General features: G+C 37.3%; 1 protein-coding gene across 3 annotated transcripts in view; it reads left to right on the forward strand.

Annotated features, from left to right (window-relative positions):
* Window positions 1–23,073, forward strand: part of FGF14 (fibroblast growth factor 14) — a gene marked incomplete at both ends in the record, with an annotated part of 613,902 nt that overhangs the window by 499,556 nt on the left and 91,273 nt on the right. For all 3 annotated transcript variants that reach the window (XM_082675716.1, XM_082675718.1, XM_082675717.1), the window contains one exon: window positions 5,146–5,249. In XM_082675716.1, coding sequence (XP_082531842.1) covers window positions 5,146–5,249 — 104 coding nt within the window. The remainder of the gene's footprint in view (window positions 1–5,145; window positions 5,250–23,073) is intronic.

Here is a 23,073-nt window from a genome sequence, read left to right on the forward strand (position 1 = left end):
AGATATGAATCTTTTCATTGATTTATCATTTATCCTTCATATACAGAACATCATTCTATGGAAAGAAGGAGCCTTTGAATACATATAACCAAATTATAGATTCTTCCTGTTTTAAAGTCTAGTAATCAACTTTTGAGAAGCACTGATTCTGAGAGCAGCTAATGATATAGACTATTTTTGCATTTGGTGTTGCTAAGTGAAATATCAATATTTTCCCAGCCATTGTGTTTATATTTTAGAGTTTGGATGTCACTTCATTTTTAATTTTTCTTTCAATTTTAAATATTTTCTTTGTTTATCTACATTCCCCTCCTATTCAGTGTTTAATCTTTTCCTCTCTTTGTTTATATTATGTCGTCCTTCTGTACTTTAAATTTTTCCCTGTCATATTTGTTCATTGATTTTTGTTCACTTTATTTCCTCTTTTGATTTAGAAAAAGAGAAGGTAAAGCAATTCAGATACAGAGAAGAAAGAGAAGACATTTTTATTCATAAGACTGATGTCAAACATTGTTTACTTTTTGGGATTTTGATATTAGGTTGAACTTTTAAAATCATCAGCACTTGACCATCTTTGACCTACAAAAGATGTCAGTTTCTTCTGATTCATGTTAATACATATATATCTGCTCATTTTCCTTTCCCCACTTTTAACTCCTTACCCATTCTTTGACAAAACGCATTCTCTTTTTCTTACATCTTACAGTCATGGGGGTCATGGACTTTAGAGACTCCTAAGTTCTGATGTCTTCAATGTCCTCTGATTTTCTTCAGCCAGAGTCTAGTAGAGCACGAGAACAAGTTTTCTATAACTATGGTTATGATGAGAGCTATGACACTGATCTATCAGACTAGAGGTTGATGCCATCCATTTTGACAAAGTTTTCAAGAAAGGAAATATACTATAGCCGTATGAAAATGCTGCTTAGTTGGACTTCCTGGGAAAATAATTTCCTTCGAACAAATGGTTTATGAGTTTTTTCCCTACCTTCTCCTTTTGTTTGTGTAATGCCAGACAAATTGGTTATTTTTCATTATGGACTCAATATCGAGTTAAGAAGTGTCAAGTAGACACTGTCTTTTAAAAGCATATTGCTTCACAATTGAGTAAGCAGCACAATATTTCCTAAATTGTGAAAGTACAGATGTAGACATTATACACACACGTGATTATAGCTGGTTATCTGCATAATATTAAACACTAGACTGGAAAGCTGAGATAGTAAAAGATACTAGACCTTCTGTTCCTGAATGTATGAGGCTTCTTTCCTCCTATTGTGTAACTGCACCGGAGGAACAAGAATCTCTGGGTGGCTCGTGAAATCCTTTCTAATCCCCTCAGATACTGGTGAGGAACAGTTCTGGGAACCAAGCAGGAACAGGAGCCCCAGTGGACAAGCAAATCAGAACCAAATCAGAGTGACCTCACTAGAGGGATTTCGATTCCTATGCAAAGATCTGGCCCACGGTTTCTTTTCTTACAAGTTACCATTGCATTTTATGTGCCCTTTAAGCCAGTTAGGTTAGTTTCTTCACCATTTCAACATTTGCAAAGACAAAGCAGAACAGAATAAAACAGTCTGAGATAAATGTTTCCTTCTCAAAAGGTTATAAAAATTGGATGATTGTAAAATTTAATAAAACTTGGCAGATTGTAGCAGCTTTATAAAAGCAACGGGAATTACTAATTAACTCTACTTGTGTGTACTATCACCATCTTAATTGAAAAACACAGTTTTTTAGGATGAATTTTAAGGTATTTTCTTTTCTCTGGTTTATCACAGTAATCTTCTACTCCTAGGGAAATGGTTAGCCCTGAAAAGTGTTCTTTAGAAATGGGGGTGAGCATCAGAGATGCTGACAGACAGGTCCTCATTAGAGCACTGCCCTTTTTTCTTGAGGAAGGCTATGATGTAATAATTCACAAACACATTCCATTTTTTTTATATTTCTCTGAATGCAAAACAAGGATTAGTCATCTATAGATAGGAAAAATAAAGAGAAATAACCTACACGTCACCCTGATGCCATCCCAAAAGTCATCAAATGACAAAACTGAGGCTTGAATCTTCCAATTTTCGTGATTTGAGCTCAATAAATAGCCCACTACTAAATATGAGATTACTTAAAACTAGGTAAAGTCGAACCAACCTGCTCAGTCAGCTTCCTTTGTCAAAAAATTTAAATGTGTTGGAAAGGAGAAAGGCCTGCAGGCGAACCTGATACTAACATCCTCTCAGGCTTAACAGCCTGAGATCTAGAACTATCTGGGCAAGAAAATGGTCCTAGTAGAGAGGTACTGGAGCAACTCACCTGCTTACCTAGGCTTGCAGGTGCCCTGGAAAGATCTTTCACAAAAGGTAGTGAGCGCCTGGCTTACCTCATCACCACACTCATTTTCCGGGGTGTGTTTCTTTAAAATTCTTAGAGTTTCCCTTCTATCTACTAAAGGTCAGCATTACCACGACTATGGTATTTGATTAGGGAGTGGTTTTCTTCCCCAGTTTGCTTCTGGGGATGCCCCGGGGTTTTTCCTGTGCTCTTAAACTTCTTTGTCCCCATTACCAGATACTGCAAGCAGAAGAGGACTATAGAAATATCCATATGCAATAACTATTGCAAGATCAAAGCCTCATACAAACCAATCCCTCTCACCTTAGAAGTTCCCAACCTGATAACTTGCTGTTTGAAAATGGCTGGTCGCTCACAGTGCCCACTCCCCGAAAGGCCTTAGGAAGGTGTTTCTTACCTTGGCTGTAGGTCGGGGTCATTTGAGGAGCATTTGTTTTTAAAAATTCGTTGTGCCCTAAACCCACTCCCAGAGACTGATTTAATTCCATTGGTCTGGAGTTGGGCATGGCCATCCTATTTTATGAATACAGCTAGTTTTAAAGTGCAGCCAGGGTTGAATGGAGACTGGAGTATTCCGCAGAATGAACAAAGTAGCATGGACATCTTCGTTATTCTTTCTCCCCTAGGTGTTGTGATATTGCTTTATAATTATGTTATATACAAAAAGAGGGAAAAAAACGTAATGATGTTTTATTTAATGTGGGTATCTGTGGTTTTGATTAGCGCCATGGTTCAGTCATGGTCAGCTCTGAATAGGCTTCCACATTACGGTGGTTCTATGGTTCACTTTCCGTTTTCATCCTGTAAATTGTAGTAACTATTATTTTAATTATTATTCAGGTCACAACCAAAATCCTAGGGAGGGGGACAGTTTTTTTTTAGTACAGTCATTTTAGACGATCTTCTATAATTTTACTCTTTCCCATACTGTATTATTTTAGTGAGTTCTTGATGCACTTACCTTCTAGGATTATTCCATCTGGCCTATATCAGTTATATGGTACCTACAAATACCATTAGATATGTATGAAGGTTAGAATAGTTACGTTTGAATAGGTTAGGATAGAATAGTTTGCATGGATAGATGTACAATTATGGTTTTCAAAAAAACTTTTGCACATAAATCAGGAATTACCCTATGATGCCCATCCTTTCAAAATATATATAAGGGAGATGGGACAGTTCAGGTATTATAGAAAACAGTGAAAATGGCCAATGGCTTTCTCCCATGAAGAAGGAATACTGAGAGTTACCATGACACAAATACTCAATAAATCCACACTCACGTTTAATATTAACTAATAGAAATAAGCAAACAGAAGCCTTGTTCCTCCATAAGGATATCATAAGCCCCTAGAATCCAACAGAAGACAGTCCAGTGTTAGTTTGCATCATGAAAGCTAATATCCACCTAACCATATATGCCCCTGAGTGTTCTTTTTTTTTTTTTTTTTTTTTCCCCTGAGTGTTCTTGCAGGATAATTTTCTAGGGCCATGGCCTGCCATTTTCCTTTCATCATCTTGAGATCTCAAGATCAGTAATAGGTAATAATTGGAAGAGAGGGCATAATTTTCCCCTACCCTATTCAGAGAAAACATGTGCCTTGGAATTAAATAGAACACAATTTAGAAAGTCCATTTAAAATTATGTACTGAGTAAACCTATCGATTTAAGTCAAAATTGCCCACATTTTTGAAACTATGTATCTTTTGTGGAATAAAGGTGAGAGCCTTAACCTAAGATATTTTACTTGTACATTTACTGCGACATTTTAGTGTTTTCATTGCCTCTTCTGGCCTGGTTCTATTACTTAGAATTAGACTTGAATTAAGAACTAGAATGGGAGCAGATAACCTCCCATAATTAACAGTTATCTTATAAATGTGTCTCTGATAAAATCTCCAAAATCATCCAGCAGTTCTCACCAAGAATGGTGCTAGAATACCCGCTACACAGTCACATGTAACCATGGCATGGAAATGCATTATTAAGGATGTTAAGACTTTTTTTAAAAAAAGTCAGTGATAACATTGCTGTCTGCACAATGTAAAATATACGTAAAAATACATTTCTGTCAATAAGAGAAGAAACAGAACATGGAAACATGAGTTTTTATCTCTGTCGTGGGTAAAATTGAATACTTTTCCCTCTTTGTTTTAGTTTTCACTCATAGTTTTATGAACTATTAATAAAATTATCTATGAAATTTGCATGCCATTCAGTTTGATTAGTTCTTTCTAAATTTAGCACATTGGCAGGTGCACATCATTTCTGGGCTCTGCTGGCATATCATGTTGGTTCTGCAAGAGTAATTTAGTTTTGGAATTACCTTTTAAACTTCTTGCCTGTCCTACATTGCAGTGATGAAGCAAACCTTCTACTTAAAAGACCAGAATAAACACTCAACTTGGGCTCTTAAAATTCTGCTTTTTCAGAATCTTCGTAGTTTATTTCTTTTGGTATCAAATGGTGTCAGAGACTGTGATACTATAATCATGATTACAGGCTTGATTCTAGAATCACAATTACAGGCTTGATTCTGTTTATTATGCCATCAGTTCTTCAGAATGCTATAGGGAGACTGCTAAGATCTATAAATTGGAGCTCAAGTGCAAATTTTACTTGTAACAGAAACTTCTTAAATAGAGTAATAAAAGTTAATGAATTGGAACTTCTCAGAAGGTTGTAAGAAACATAATGTTTCTCAAATAGAACAAATGAGACAGAGAAAAGTGATGGGGATGCTTTGCTTCTTCCTGCCCTTTGGTGACAGACTGTCTTTCTCTTAACAGCACTGTTCAACCTCATACCAGTGGGACTGCGCGTCGTGGCCATCCAGGGAGTGAAAACAGGGTTGTATATAGCCATGAATGGAGAAGGTTACCTCTACCCATCGGTAAGTAGCATGCCCAAGATATTGGCCGTTCATTCAGTGTCTGCAAAATAGCGAGAGCATCAACCACAAAAGTGAGAAAGTTCTGTCTCATGACTCTCACTTTTGCTTTAGTATTTGACCTTTACTGCAGTGCTGTAGGAGCTATTAATTCATTAGTCATCAATGTTTGATAATATCAGTGTATCAAGTGGAAGAGTTATATCACCTCTTAAAATTGTGCATTTGCATATTTTTATATGTCCCAGTTCACAGAAAATTGAGCAATTTTGAAAGCGTTGATATTGATATAATCTTTTTCTACTGTTTAGAATTGTGCTTGTCTTAGGGAGTTTCTTGTAAAAGATTATTTTATAAAAAGAAACAGAATAAATGGGAATTCTACAAAAGTAAATTTAGGAGAGATTAGTTCTTTTAAAAGTGAGAATTCAGATTGAGTAAATGCTTTATTGGGAAAATAATTCTATTATCAAAATGGATATTGCATTTAAATTTAAACAAGTCTCGGTTTAAAGTTCATGTATACTAGTAGCTGGGCACCTTCTAGTCTCTTCTGTAATATTTACTGTTTACAAATAATTCATATCCAGGTATACTGTATCCATATATTATAATGCAGCTAGAATTCATATCTGTCACAAGTCCAAGCAATAGAGACTTAGATGAAAATACTTCTTTCCATTATTCCTTGAGCAAAAGTGGATAAAATCATGGAGGCTCAAAGAAAATTCTCTTATTTAGGTTTGCATGTCATCTTAGTATAAATTCTTTAAAACTCTGTTGTTAAATATCATCACCAAAAAAACCACATGTAAACATACATACGTACACACACACACCTAAAACTTAAGCAGAGAAGAAGCATCCTCTGGGGCCTCCCATGCAATGTGATACATTTTCTTCAGCAAATCCGGGAAATCTGTCAAAGAAGATGAAATGTGAGCTGCAGATTCCCTTCGTGGTGAGCTGGGAAATACTCTTGTCATTTGGAACCTTCCTCCACCTTCCCTGACGGGTGTTCCTGCACACAGACCTGGGCCCTACATTATGCAAATTGCATTCTGTTTCACAAGATGAATATTCAACATACTGGGAGCAAGAGGAAGCTAGAATTCCCTATTTCCCCTTTAGGAAGAATTCGATTCAGATAAAGATCATTTTCTAGAGATACCTTATTTCAGATAAAAGTCAGTTTCATTGATTTGACATTTGTTCTGTTATTTTTGTTTCTTTTACCCGCAAGTAATCTCTGAGATGCCTAAAAATTATTAGATGCAGTTTCTGCCATAGCTTCTAGTTCTGTTTCTGCTGATGATTTTATCATGTTGTCCTGCTGAGGTATATGCATTGATGTAGGGGAAATGTAAATGTTTGTTTGATCTTTTTGCTTCTGAGATGCTTTCTGTTTTCTTGTGATGAGGTTGCACATGTATGCCGTTTTTCTAAAAGGTAGAGAATATCATCGTGAGTATGTGTCTTAGCTTAAAATCCAAGTGCTGGTTCTGTTCAGTGCAGTCTAAGTGGTGCAGCAAGAATAGAGTGAGGACAGAGCTAGCTGCCCAGTCCAGTCCTCGGCACCTTAAATATGGCCTTTCCACCCAAAAATCAGATCTGTGGGTAGCACCTGCCCTAGGATTAGTCCCAGTAACACCATCAAGCTTTTTATCTGACCCATTGTTTTCTACTCTCACCTTCCAGATTCTCCAGGTTCTTGGCTTCTGTGCCTCCCTTTTGGTGTCTTGATTCTCTGATTTGCAGATCTTGGTTTTCTCCTCTTCTCATTTTTGACTCTTTGCTCTGAACCCAGGACCTGGTAAGGAGCGCTCTATTCACCCAGCCTTACCCTAAAACGTCCCCTGCCCAGGCCAGGCCCTTAGAATCCCCAGCATCCTGTAGGAAAAGGATTTAGATAAAAATTGAATGCGATTTCCAGTTTTTACTAATATTCTACGGTTAAAGTGCTCTGTTTATTTCAAGGTGATGAAATTTGAACTTCAAATATTTCAGGGAAAAAGAATGTTTTCCCACATTCAGTCCTTTATTCCATAATTAGTTTCTGAGAGCCTACTAAAATAATAATCTAGAACAACACAATAGAACAATTACTATAATATGTAATAATAATAATGGTTAATATGTATCTAGTGCACTCTGCCTACCACTGTTCTAAGTGCATTACAGTCTTAGCTCATTTAATTCTCCCAACCAATTAAGCAAATATTGTTACAATGATAATACTGATGAACAGAGAGCTTAAGAATCTGTGCAGTCACCCATGGAGTAGACAGAGAAGACGGGATTTGAGCCTTATTAGTCTGACTCATTAGCTTACATTTTTAACTGTTTCACTGTACTGCTTTCATGCGCCAACCAGTTTTCATAATATGGTCTGGCACCCATTCTAAGAAGAAGTTATAAACACAAGATGATGTAATAAAAATCTTTAGAGAATTGTTACCTAGGGAAGAAACTTAATTTCAATTATTAAGAAGTATCATTTGAAATATAATCTGTTTCCTTTGGAGATTCTCAAGTTAAAAAATCGTAGAAAATGATATTTATCGGAGAAAAGGTTGATATTATATACTGGGTGCTTAATATTCTTAAAATGTATCACAGGTAACGTTTGAGCTTAAATTTTTAAAGCCGACGTGGTTAACCCAACTAAGAAGTTTTGAAATAAGCTGAATAGCTTTTTGAAAAGGAAAACTCCACTCAAGCTAAGATTTAAAGGAAAAAGTTAATGAAGATTGAAGTCCGAGAAACAAAGGAATCTGTTTTAAGCTTATGCCCACTTTAAAAAGAACAAATTAGACTAGTGTCTGATATGAGACCGCTCTCATTGAGGATCTATAAATTTAGAATGTAGGCAATAAAATACTCAGATCATTCAAAGTGAGTTCCATTAAATGAAAGTCACACTAGGGATCTGACTTGGAGTGTATATTCCTCTATTTGTATTTCAGGAAGTGACTCTCATAATCCCTTGCCATCCAAATAAAGATATTTAATTTGTCAGATAATTCCACCTCAGGGGGATGAAAGAAAGTATCTTGACTGAGATGTAAATAATCACATTTCTGATGCTGAAGGTACTTGTTCCCTGTAGAATCTCTTCTTCAACATGACAAGAGTCATTTCTTTTGTGGTCATAATGATTGTAATATGTTTCTTGAAGATGCCTCTCAAGAGATTTGATGTTAGATACAAACAGTTTGCTTGAAGATAGAATGCAGGCTGCATGGTCACAGAACAGAAACTGACAAGGAAATACTTTTTTAAAGAATTAGTTTAAAATGATATTTAGGAAAAATGCATGTTGACCAACTATAAACTATTTATAGTGCACTTGTATTTCTGTGCCCATGGAGTGATGTGTGAGTTCTTTGCTCATCCCTGATATCCATCTTGTCTCTGAATAGCATCTCTGGACATCCATCCTCAGGAAACTGGTCACTGTTTATCCCAGTGCTGGTGGGGTACCCTAGCCATGCCTCCCAGTGTTCTGTTTTTCTTTAGGTACCAGGCAGTACATGAGATTAATCATGTAATCTGAGCTACAGTGACTGTCACTGGCCATCACTATCCATTGCAGGTGAGCCAAGGGCCTCAGTAGCATCTGATGACTGCTCATCCTGGGGACCAGCCTTTTGTACTTTGATGTGACCCCTGGGAGCCGGGAGGCAAAACTATAACTGAGCAGGTTTCCATTCAGCTGGTTACACAGAGGTGCCCCTTCCATTTTTCATCTTTCATTCTTCGTCTCTCTGAATGGGTCAAATTCTTTATCTTAAAAGTATATTAAATTTGAGATGATTGTTAATGTCTTTGTTATTCTAAGAATCTATGACTCTATATGCATGTTTTTCTGCACAAACAATATCTAACACCTTTTGAGAATGTATATATGTGTTGTGTGTGTGTGTGTGTATATATATATATATATATGTAAAATTTGTGTGTATTTAGTTTGTATGTGTTTCAATGGAATTACACATTGTGCCTAAATTACACACACATTTATTTCCATGATTACAGTTCTGATCAGAGTGTTTCTATTTCTTTGTATGAAATGTTAAATAATAGTTTTAAAATTTACACCTATTCTAAAGGTTTACTTACCATGCTGAATATATATTTCTTTTTTTATCAAGTTTTCCTGTGGTCTCTTCCACATTATGACTCAGTTGGATATATCATCCAGGCTCAAAATGGCTATTATCCTTTCTTGGTATTTTGGCTCAGATAATTTCTAGTAATAAGAAAGCAACTATAGTGCTTCAGTTAATTTCTCTCCAGCATTCATGTAGTTCCTATGACCCTGAATACTGATGCACAGAATATGATTGATTATGACAAAGGCAAGAATGCCGTCGTTCTACTTAAGGTCACTTACCAGAAGGAAAAAACAATTTAGAAACAAAAGCAAATGGTAGACTACATATAACTAATTTTAAGTCGTCTTTGGACAAAAGGAAAACGTGAAATATCCTATTCTTCTACTGTTAGGTTGATAGTAGGCAATAAAAATAAATAAATAGACGTTCAGGCTCTCCAAGTTCCAGTGCCATTTTGTGGAATTTGGAGGAAGGAATTGAGGTTGAGATGGAGAAGATACTAATAGGAAGAAGAGAGAAAAAAAGAGAAGTGAAAAGAAAAGGAGATAATAAATCAGAAGTAGGAAGATGCGTTAGGCAGCATTGGGGAAAAGGGGCAGAAAAGAAAGAGAATGAAGGGAGGATGGGAAAAGGAAATGGCCAAGGGAAGAAAATGGGGAAGATACATCACGAGGAGGGGAGAGAGGGCAGGTCACACCTTCACTCCCTCCATCACATGCCTGGAATCCACCTGACTCCTGGCTCCGGCCTCCCACTATGGGGTGGAGAAAACAAAATCCTCCTTCTAGAAGCACAGTCTGGAGTTTCCAATCACACTTAAAATATTTTTTCTTCTCTATCCCCATAACCATTTTCACCTATTTCCCCTTCCAGAATGGTAGCTATGCCTGGTTAGTATTGTAGCTGTATTTAACTTCCAAAGGATTATACCTGTAAGAATTAGTGGAAAGAGGTGAGTGGCAGTGTGAAAACCATTGCAGTAGTCCAGGTGAGGGATGCTGAGTGTATTCAATGGAATATTATCAGCCTAAAGAAAGAAAGAAACCTGCCGTTTTCAACAACATGGATGAACCTGGAGGGCATTATATTAAGTAAAATAAGCCAGACACATAAAGAAAAAAGCTGCATGATCTCACTCATGGAATCTAAACAAGTCAAATACATAGAAGCAGAGACTTGAACTGCAGTTGCCAGGGGCAAGAAGGTAGGGGAATGGGGGAATAAAAGAAAAAGAAAGAAAAAAGGGAATTAAGTAGAAATTGCAAACCGCAAACATGTGTTTTCTTTGGACAGACTGTGTGTGTGTGTGTGTGTGTGTGCATGCATGCACACACACACATACACACACACTGTGATCTGAATGCCTTTAGGTTGGGCAAGTACTCTACAGTCTACAGTTTGGCCACAATGACAGCTACTCCTTTTTTTTTTTAAATTTTTATTGGAGTATATTTGAGTTACAGTGTTGTATTAGTTTCAGGTGTACAGCAAAGTGAATCAGTTATACATATACATAGATCCACTCTTTTTTTTAGATTCTTTTCCCATATAGGCCATTATAGAGTACTGAGTAGAGTTCCCTGTACTATACAGTACGTCCTTATTAGTTAGCTATTTTATATATAATAGTGTGTATATGTCAATCCCAATCTCCCAATTTATCCCTCCCCCCACTTTATCCCCAGTAACCATTAGTTTGTTTTCTACATCTGTGACTCTACTTCTGTTTTGTAAATAAGTTCATTTCTAAGGGAAGACACTATATATACGGTAACTTTGTTTCTACACACATGTTAACTTTGTTTCTGGGCCTAGAGACACTGGTGTTGGCAACCTGGGAATTAAGGGACTGGAAAGGATGAGAGATATTTGAAAGTGTCTCTTGGGGAGTTATGGGAAGAACTCTGCAGTTGTCTGGGTAGGGGAGGTGACGGAATCACGGCTCACTCTGGTATGATTAACTCAGAACCTGGTGAGGTGACGCTTCCCTGGAAGGAAACAAAACCCAGAAGGAGGAGGGAGCCTGGGTGGAGGAAGATGCTGCATTCAGTTTTGGAGCCAGGATTTCCAGGTGGGTTATAATCCCACTGCTGGATGCTGACTCATGTATCCTGGAAGAATCACACCAAAGGGCTGTCTTAAGAATGGTGTGCAGATGGAGAAAGAATTGTTCTGTGATGGATGGTGACTGTTTTCCTTTTCCTGCTGAATGTCAGACAAGTTGCAGAAATAGGGTCAACAGCATCTGCATGGATGAAGTTAGATATCAGAAAGAACATTAAGTATCATAACTTCTTGAAAAAGCGTTCTAATATATTTTGCTTGATTTCTAAATATACGGAATCGATAGAGGCAATTTTGGACACCGGGTAGTAGAGCAGTGGACTAGCTGAGTAAATTCATAACTTGTGCCTTTACAGAAATGCTGCTAATAATATGGGAACAAAGTATCAGGCCTTTGGAGATTCTTATAGTAACTCGCAATCCTCATTATACATAAGACTTACTCAGATAGCATTGTACATATCCAGATCCCAGGACATTAACCTAAAAGGTTCCCACTCAGTGAGTTCGATACTCCTCAAAATCAGAATCTTGAATATGTGTCCCAGGCATTTCTAACACACGTGCCTGAAGGAGTCCCCCTTGATAAACAAGGGTCTGCATCACTGTCTCAGGAGCTGTGACTCTGAGATGACATGATTTTATATTTACCATTGCTTTATGATTATTGTTGTTATTTACAAATTCATGGTCCAGTTCAAGCCCCTTTGAAGTAAGCAGAATGATGTGACCATAAGTAGTGCTCGCCTGTCCCACTGATCAAATGAGCTGGCCTTTGAGGAACTGCACAGAGAAAAGACCCAGCTGTGATCACTCTGCTCAATCTGGAAAGAATAGGACAAGAAATGTGTCCTTGAGCACCAAGATAATACAGAGAAAGACAGGAATCTTGCTGAGACTTGAGAAAATGAAGTCAGAGAAATAGAAACAAAGACATTGAATTTGCAACTAGTAACAGCTGGTTTGCAAACTTGAAAGAAAACTAGTCTCTTCACCATGTGAAAAGCTCAGGGGTTCCCCCTGAGATGATCAGCCTGGGGCCATCGTGCTCTGCTGACCTGAAGGGCTGGCTCAGAACAAGGACATCCTGTCAGAGCAGGTTTGCAATGACAACAAAGCTGGGTTGCTTCAGAAGTGAACTCTTTTTAGGATTTTTTTTAAAAAATTACTTATAAAATAAATATATCTATATTTAATAAATTGTGTATTTTTCCTAAGCCTCTGTTTCCTCGGAGACAAGTCTGTTTTCCTCTAAGCAGGACCTTCCCACACAAGTCCCATTTCTGGAACAAAGGAGGCCTCCTTCTGCCCTAGACAATCAGCAGGTTCCTGATGCTTGGAGCTTCTTTTCCAGGTCCTGTGAAGAGAGTGGGGTGATCCCATGTGGGCCCACCATTATGTAAATTTCTTAACTATACCAAAGCCCCTACACCTCACAAAAATTAAACACATATGTCTGATAACAAGAGTGTGCAAGAAATATATAGAAGATCATCTCTGCTCAGTATAATTGTTCAGCACTTAAATATAGGCTGAAGAATCAAGCACTCTGTAGAGTTGTGTATAATCATAAATTCATTTATTTGCTCATTCAAATCAACCAGTATTATTGTATGCCTCCCACTGACAGCTATTGTGCTGTATGTACGTGCTGGAGCTTCAAAGATACGTGAAAAATTCCCGATTTAAAAACCAACCAACAACCAAAACCCTCTAAAGTCCAATAGATATGAGGAAATCATTCAGAGGGCATCTTCACTAGATGAATTCTAAGAGTCTTTTCTCTGAACCTGCGATTCCATGATTATGTTTGTACGTTTCCTATCACTCCTTTGATAGTGGTGGGTACGTAGCACGTCTTCAATCTATAGTTCTTGATTGCTTATTGTTAAGGTGGAATCAGTTTCACCAGCAAATTTTATGAATCTATTCCTTGAGTGCCTTCCTTGTTCATGCTATTTATTATGCATTCCACTTATCTTTTTTCCCCACAAAAAAACATTAAACATCAGCAAAGAAGATAGGAGTCTGTTAATTTCTCGAGTTCGAATTGCAGAAAAGCACTTATTTACACATTTCCTTTCCTGAAAGGGCATGATAAACTCACAGAGGCAGAACTCGGGTACACAATGTCTGCCTCTATGACATGGTCATGTTTACATTAATGGGTGAGTGGTAATGCTGTCTTCACCTTAAAAAAGAATCTCAAGGCAAAAAAGTAGACCCTGATTTCTAGTAAATTGTCGCTACCACTTGAACAAGTTAAAGCAAGAGCATGAATAATGATAATTAGAGAAAGGACTTCATTGTTTCTCTATGTTCATAAATGATATACTTGTAGTGTCAAAGAAAAAATATCATTGCATTTTGCAATTTTATCCTACTTTAGGGTGAAAACTATAAAATACTGTAGATAGAAACAAAATTTAGGTTAGATCTAAATGTTTCAATTTTTTAAAAACCTGTTATTTGTAGAGGATGGATGGTAGATGGTGAAAGGAGTTTTTATATGTAAGGAATTTCAAACACTACCTGAAAAATTGAGTCCTAAATCAATAGATAATATTTGAGAATGAACTCTTTGTTTTCATTCTCCACACCATGAAAAAACTTTTGCAAAAAAAACCCAAATACATAAATGCTAAGAAGGCCGATATACCATATAATGAATGACAAATCAGCTCTAACATTAAAGTAGTAATTAATACTACTAAAATTGGGGGAAAATTGTGATTCTTTAAAAAATTGTGTATGTGGAATGCCTCCTTCTTGAAATTGTATACACCATCCACCCAAGTAAAGTTGAAGGAGTTTGTTTCTGATTACATATTTTACTTTTAGAGAATTCTTTCTATTTCTGGGAATGGGTTGTATGTAAGCTACTTGCCAGGGACTCTGAGAACCCATGAGCCATGAGTTCAGGGTGGGCTCTGAACAGAAATTGGGTGTTTCTATCAGTTTCCTCAATGCAGCCCATTTCTTAGTAATTTACATTCCATTTCTTAGTTACTGGGAATTAATAAGAAATATTATTTAGGGCTTCCCTGGTGGCGCAGTGGTTGAGAGTGGACACGGGTTCGTGCCCCGGTTCGGGAAGATCCCACGTGCCGCAGAGCAGCTACGCCCGTGAGCCATTGCCACTGAGCCTGCGCGTCCGGAGCCTGTGCTCCGCAACGGGAGAGGCCACAACAGTGAGAGGCCCGTGTACTGCAAAAAAAAAAAAACAAAACAAAAAAGAAATATTATTTAGAAAATAATTCATAAAACTATGACTCATTTTTTTCCAGAGAAACTCCTATAGTTACCATTACTGAAAAACCAAATTGGCTGTTTTTCTTCACATTATTTACTAAAATTGGAAAAATTGTTCCTATAGTGAAAACTATATTGTTCACATATATAGTTTTTGTATATGTAAACTCCATACATTTTAACTTTGAATTGTTTCTCTATATTATGGAAGGGTGTTTTGTGCTCTGAGCTACTTAGGGTTTCACTGAATGTTGGCTGTTTGTCTTAAGGTGATGTATTCAATTTGGATTGCAAGTTCGTGGAAAGGTACATAGTGTACTTCTGAGTAAGGACATAGTAGATCTCTTGAGAGTTTTATTTAGAGTTAGATATTGGTTTTAAGATCTGACAACTACATAAATGAAGAGATGAGTCACTTGTTAATAGGTACATCTCAACCCATGCAAAAGCATCATAATTGGTTGTTATTTGCTGTCCCAGTAGAGAAAGATACTGAATGGGAACGAGATATTTTTGTGAGGCTTTGGAATTGCTACATCTCTGACAAGATGGAGATGTTTTATTTGGTTATTAATCCTGGATCCAGGGCACTATTTAGCAGAAATAGGTATTTGGACAACCAGGAAACATTATTCTACTTTACTCTTATGCTGGTACAAATAGTACCGAAAGGTACTAGCCTGACAAATGGTGAATACTGGTTTATGTCATGAGAGGAGGAGCTTGCATCCATGTCACGCAAGAAATTAGCTGTGAATGCCTTTCACAAGGGCATCGTGACAGGGGTTGACCTTCACTGACTCCCCATTTGTGTTACATTCTCCAGTTAACTCATCTGTCTCTCAACTCTGAACCCTTTATAACACTGTTTCCACTCTCTAAACCTGAGGCTGAGTGCATAAGAGATCCAGATCCTTGTCATGGCCAATTATTTTCCCTTAGGAGCTGCATATTTATTGTGGTATGGAAACAACTGTATTTATTAGGAGGCACGTAAAATGCTCACAGTGCAAAGATGCACGTTCATTTGCAAGCACCTCCTCTGCAGTCAGTACTTATTACTCACATTATTTTTGCTATTGTGTTAAATGGTAAAAAAAAAATGATGTAACTTCAGAAGAAATAATGACACCTACTGCATTATTCATTATTTAAATATTGCCATTTAACGTTTTGCTTTCTATCCTATAACCAGCAATTAACGTTATCAATAGAAGCAATGGAAAAAAATTTTTGTATTAAGAACTTGCAATTTAGATAACTCTACTTACCATATACCCAACTCCTACATTGGTTTTATTCCAATTTCAATTAGAATTCTATGTTTCTTGCAATATTAATAACAGAAAAAATCAACTTTCAAACTGTTCAAAAATTCTCTAGACAACTTTTACCTAGGGACGAGGTAAGAGGCATTCTCTTAATGTCCATGGAGAAATAAACTCTAATGTGAAATATCATATTAATATAAAGGAGGAAATTATTAAGAAATTGTTCCACAGGTACCATAAATGGGTTAACTATTTTTCTAATGCAGTTTGAGTCCTTTACAAGACTGTTTTTATAGACTTAGCAAAGCCAAATGTATACCCAGGAGAAATAGCAGTGAGCCTTTAATTTAAAATTACATTATGTGAGAATGCTTGTACATTGAAATGGGTAGACAGAAGAATTGCCTTGGGTAGTAGTTCCCTTGTGTTTATCTAAAAAAACCAAAGAACACCTTGTAGGAATTTGTATGCAAAGTTCTTATTAATTTTTATGCATCATTTGTGCAATGACGATAACCAAGAAAAGGAAAAAGGAACCATGTCAGGAAAACTTGATTGTGTCAGACTTTGGTTCTCTGAGCCCTGAAAACCTGAAATACCCTGATTTTACCATTTTATTGCTGATGGTCAGTCTTTGGGACCAGTTAGAAATTCCTCAGACTTGTTAAACCATTAACTACCAGGACTAAAATACCATGTTATTTAAATTTTTAATGAATAATAACTTCATTAGACATTCTGTTCCTAATGTGACTAGGGAAAACTATGGAATGTGGTACATTGTAGCACTTCATTTCAATTATTTAATATTCCAGTCATTTGCTTAACAAGAGACTTTGCCCAAGGGTTTGCTGAAACACTGAATATCTGGCAAATTACTGTGTACTAATTGATCCAGTGGCATGTTAAAATTACCTCAACCATTCTGCTCAATACTTAATTGTATTTTCTGTTGGTGTCAGTGTTCTACCTAGAAGCATTTTGTCCTTTAAAATAATTTTTTACTTTGGAAAGAAAGTGGTAGAAATGCATTATCGGTTACTTGAGAGGTTTTTACATTTGAGGCCGTAACGGTGAGAACAGCAAGATAAAGGTGTAGAAACATAATGCCCAAGTCCTGGAAATGCAGAGACTGCAAAGCCCCCGAGTTTTATGTATTAATGAACTAATCTTGTTAATCCCACTTCAAAGTGAGTTTTGCAAGGGTAACTCAATAATCTTTAGGGATGACTGCATCATACCTGAGTATATGTTACCACAGGGGAAAAATAGAATTATTGTACTGGGGGCTCTGTCTAGTGTGTGTGTGTGTTTGTGTCTAGCTGTTCTGTAACCACAAACTACTAACACGTACTCTTTTCCTACACGATGAAAAGGGTACACACATAGAAATTAGTATTCTGATATGTAAATGTGGTTATTTTCTCTTAGTTCTCATCTAGGTATTTTTCTGAATACTCATTGTGAAGTCCTTTGAACATAAAATCAATCTTTATGGATAGCGTATAGAATTTGTAATTCACAAATCCAGTTTTTTTTGTTTTGCTTTGTTTTTTGCGGTACGCGGGCCTCTCACTGTTGTGGCCTCTCCCGTTGCGGAGCACAGGCTCCAGACGCGCAGGCTCAGCGGCCATGGCTCACGGGCCCAGCCGCTCCGCGGCATGTGGGATCTTCCCGGACCGGGGCACGAACCCGTGTCCCCTGCATCGGCAGGCGGACTCTCAACCACTGCGCCACCAGGGAAGCCCAATCCAGTTATTTTTAGTTCTTCAAAGAGTTCTTTTAATTCTTCTTCTACAACTCATTTCTTAGATGGACAACAGAGTGGGATTGGTAGGTGGACATGTATAATGGAAGGAGAAAATACCCAGTTCAGAAGACTGACTGAGGGCTGTCAATGCCACCAGCACTAATTGAAGCATTTGGGCCCTCTTGGTGACTCTGAGAATTCTGAATGACTTTTTATAACATGATGATGCCATTTGAAACGCTTTCCAAGAAATAGATGGAACACTCAGTCCTGTTTTCTTTGATCTTCAGATATTGTGATTATGTTCTGGCAGAATGATGGCAACTAATTACGTAAGGTCAGCAAACATCGACATGCCTATCACAGACACATCACGAACAAGTTGGGACTTCCCCAGCTGTGTGGTTGGCCTGGTGGGCACAGTGCCAGCAGCAACATTCTCTCTCTGACACCACTTCTGCCGCAGAGAGATCCCATTTTGGAAGCGCTGGGTTAGCAGGGAAAGAGGGGGGCATTCTTCCTCTTCTCTGCTTATGTCCCAGGATCTCTCTTCAAAATTTTAAAAAGACTAAAATTATGATACCTGCAAAGGGCATTTCTATTGATCCATCAGTGTATGTACATACTTGTCTTCACCTCAAATGCAGATTACACTTAAGTACATGGTTCTTCAGATTCGTGCTCACACAGTGTCAATTCTTGTAAGAGGTCTGCAAATATACTGGTTTTCTAAGTTTCATAAAGTCTAATGAGTTTTAAAGAGAAATGAAATAACCTTTCTGAGGTCATTTTCTAATTATTAAAGCAACAAGCTCGTAGGAAGGAAAATCTGGAGCTTTGGGGTAAAAAATATTTCCTTTTCTCTTCTTTTTGTTTTTTTTTAAGGATTTACAGCTCAGTTCACTTCATTGGTAGCCCTCAGGGTTTCTTTATCTCATGCCTACAACTGTTATTACTATCTTTCTCTTAATGTCACATTGCTTTCACACTGTCACTGAAATGACCTAGAAACAATCCCATGAAAGTAGATCCCATAAAATAACATTTCCATGGCATCTTTTTATGTCCTAAAACTAGATTAAATGTCAATACAGTATAATAAGTATGTAATAAAAATAAACAGTTTATGCATGATTCTAAGGGGAACTTGTTACTGATTTTTAAATGTATTTCCTTGAAAACTAAATTCATTCATTCTATGGGTTTTACAGTTTTTAAACACAGACTATAACTTCATTTTGGTCATGATTTTAGGAAAACTTTTCTTTCAACCTGCAGTAATATGTATCCTGTGTCATATTCTTAAGAGGGCCATTTTATCACCTTATTTGGAAAAGACAAACTTAATTTCTTGGAAAGATACACATGATTACAATGTGTGTCATCACATTGATGATTTTGAAAATATATTTTATTTAATTGTGATACATTTCTGCGTCTAACAGTGACCATCTGTTGAAAAGTTAACCATATTCCTATTCATATTCGTGTGAAAGAAATAACACCATTGCAAGGAAAATACTAGCCTTCAAGGTGCTGATATGTATATATTAGGAGAAAAACATTTCATCCATATTTAGCTGTGAGGTTGCTCTCAGTATATTTTCCATTTAGCATTCGTAATGCTGTCATAATGAAGAAGTATATAATTGTTTTATCCTAGTTAATGTATGTGTAACAACCAAGGATTATTTCTGGATATCCAGATTGCCAAGATGAATGAAACGTTAATGTTTTCTTTGTCCAAGATACTGAAAAAAAATGAAGGGGAAAAACACGTCCTTGGTTCAGCTCTACTGCCTTCGAGGTGGAAGGGGGTTCCCAGATAATAATATTTCAGTCCATTTCCATTTTTGTTCTTGCTAAGACCCTTGATAAGGTTGCTTGTCAGATACTTAGTCTTTGTACAGATTTCTACTTTTATATCCTTCATTATTGATTCTCCAGATGCTGATAAATTTTTTAAATAATCATAATATTTACAGGAGAAATAAGGCACTACTTTGGCTTATGTATGTTTATGTCATTCTTCTTGGACCATATAGTTTACTTTTAGTATCCTTTTTTTAATCTTTTACTTTTGTCTTAGGTATCATGACAGCACTAGTAATGAACTGTGCACACCCGGCAAATAAATTAGACACAACTCCTATCAGATCAAGCTGCTGTCCACAGAATTGCAAGGGAGCAGCACAGAGCACTCTAGGGAAACGCTGAAAAGACACACATGGTTGCGTACACACATGGTTGCGTGCTGACCAGATTGTTGGCACGTTGACTGGAGATGTCCACTCTCCGTGCTGTTTTATAATTATACACTGACCTCTGCCGCATGAGGGACAGTCAGGACACTTTGCACTGGAGTTCAAAGCTTTCTGCCAACCTAAACTCTGAAGCCTCCCTGATCCATTGCCCCTACACCCATCACACCCCCGAACAAGGAGAAATCTTTTCTCTTCTTCAAACACCTGTAACATGCTACCTGCGCCTCACTAATGGCTCTGATGCCATTTTTCTTTGCTTAGAGACAGAGATTTTCTCAAGCTACCTTTTTGAAAAGTCACTTTCTTTCTTTCTCACCCTTGATTTCTTTCCTGTCTCTCTCAGCATGCCTGCACTGTGGTTTCTCTGATTCCCTGTCTCTGTATTGTGACCTTCGCCACTACCCCCAAATCATAATTAGTTTCTGCCACTGGGTATTTTCAAGTTAATCATTCACCTTCACACGTATCTTTGTAAATGGCCACTTTAGAGTCTGTTCTTTTCCATGCCAGCAGTAATTCTCCCTGTCCAGCTTGTATAATTAGAGGAATTGCTCCCCAAGTTTTCTTATCAGATTAGAGCTGTTATTTGTTGTTTTGTAAGTTATGTACACATAAAGACTTATGAAAGCAACACACTTAAGGTCTTGGATTAGAGATGCTTTCAACATGCAACAGTTTGTGAAAGCTGTTGTGATGATTATTGGAAAATCCAACACATAGCTAAATTTCCACTGATATTACATTTTTAAAGAAATTTTGTTTGCACTAATGAAGGTTGTGTTACTTACAAGTTCCATAGCAATTTTTCTTATTGCAGACATTTAAAAAAAGTCACTATACCTTAAAATATCATATTTATAACTGCCTAAGGAATTTCTTTATAAATTTTTTTTCCGTCTTCTGCATGTCTGCCATTACATGACATTTACAAAGTACCAGCAGCAATATGGTAATAAGGATCTCCGAAAACAAGAACTTCCAGGCTGGGACTTCCCCTTTTAGGTAGATCATAGAGATTTTCCATTATTCTACCAAATCTAGAGAGAGTCAGCCAAAACAAAGATTTTCTTGATCTGAATCCATTCCTGTAAATTTCTGCAATGTCAGAGGAGATGGGAATGTTGATCTCTGGCACCTGCAGTACGATCTTTTGGATTTTCAACATCACAACTCTGCTCTGAGTTAATTGTTCTGAATTTGCCAAGGTATATTCAAGAACGCACATGTACCTCTATGGAAATATCACCCAAGCAAATAGCTGCACATGATTTAGGGAAAGTATATTCCTCCTAAAACAAAAGTTAGTAAGGATGTGCTTTGAGAATTATGTACTGATTAGATTTCATCACTTAATGTTTGGGAATTATAAAAGGGGAGAAGCATAACTGCACTACCCATGCTAAGCCCAGAGTACCGTGGATTATAAAACGGGCAGTTCTGAAACAATAGTCTTTCACAGCCCTTTTCTTTCCAAAGAGCATTTTAATCATCTCCTACACAGTCATCAAGTAGCATTTACCCTTTGGCTTCCTGAAGATGTGCTGACATCTGTTCACCTGTCCTTTCTTCTGAGTCTGGATTTGACTTATTGAAGTTATCAGTAACCTTGCCCTGAGGGGTTCTGTGTCCAGGAGCATCTTTATTTCTCCATTTACCATTTGTAAAACTAATGTTTCACAGGTAATAACACTGACAAGTAAAGCTTTACCTTATGAAAAGAATTGCTAATGTGCTGGTAAGAAGGGAGAAAAGTACCAGATGGTTTATTAAGACGAAGAGTAGAGAAAGAGAGAAGAAACACAAGGGTGAAAGGAGGATGCCAGAAAAGTCACCCCTGCCTGTTGTCTGAGGGCAGAGGAGAATATTGGAAGAGGGACAGGAGGAATTTGGCACCTGACAGAGCTTAATTGCTTTTTTCCAATCACTGTGCATCCAAGGTTCCTCAGAAAAGGTGAGATGTAATCCTAAAACTACACCAAAAGAGCAATAAAATCTGTAGTTGAGTTACCATAAGCAGATCATAATATTTACGAGGAAAACTTGAAATAATAAAAACTGGTTGTATGTATATTTAGTAACCCAGTTGTTCACACAACTAACTATAGTGAGTATGCTTTTCACACGCAAAACAGTACCTTTCTGGAGTCTGCTGTAGAAAAAGGTGGGCAGTTCAGAGGAGACCTGGAAGAAGCAGAAATTCTTTTGTTTGTGACTCAGGGGCACTCAGGTTATCAAAATATCCACTGGTCCAATGTACAGTCTGAGTGTGATTCAGAGAATTGACAGTAATGACCATTGGTGTGCTCTACAGAAAAAGGAGTCATGGGAACATGGCTACCCTGCAGCTTCTATCGGGTCACCACTGGTTTCCTAGCTCCTAATTCTACGGACACTCTACCATTCCAATGCTCAGTAAACTCTGGCCACTGCATTCCCTCCCTGGACACTTGTCTTGCTGCTAGCCTTGGGTTTCATAATTTCATGGAAAGAGGCTCAATTGGTTTGAGTTTAACATGATGGGATTTTGCATTGTGTATGCTTTAAAGAAATAGTATGTATGCTTAATAATAAATTATGTTAGAGAAGAAATCTATTAGCTAAAATCTAACTTCAATGGACTAACTCACAATTCCTTTGACTTGGAAGGCAGTTTAGATTATGGAACCAAAAACAATCCATACATGTTTTTGATTTCTTGAACTAGGATGAGCGTCTATGGGATTACATTCCTCAGTTCAATCAGTGGCCCTTGGGGTACTTCCTGGTAAACCACTCTCCCCATAGGCCATGCCTAGAGTGTATTCTTTTTTCTTTTTTAATACTTTATTTTATTATGTTTTATTTCATTGGCCACGCTGCAAAGCATGTGGGATCTTAGTTCCCCAACCAGGGATCGAACCTGTGCCCCCTCCAGTGGAAGCGCAGGGTGTTAACCACTGGACCTCCAGGGAAGTCCCCTACAGAGTATTCTTAGTGGATAACATCGTGCAAAGAGACGGAAATAGTAGAATAAACAATGTTAATGTCTTTTTAATTGTTATCAGTCCTTATTGTGTATGCCACAGAGGATTGTTTTTAAAATCAAAGGATAACTGTTTCTAATGACAG

This window comes from Grampus griseus, assembly GCF_964374135.1.
Source record: "Grampus griseus genome assembly, chromosome: 18".
NCBI classification, from domain to species: Eukaryota; Metazoa; Chordata; class Mammalia; order Artiodactyla; family Delphinidae; genus Grampus; species Grampus griseus.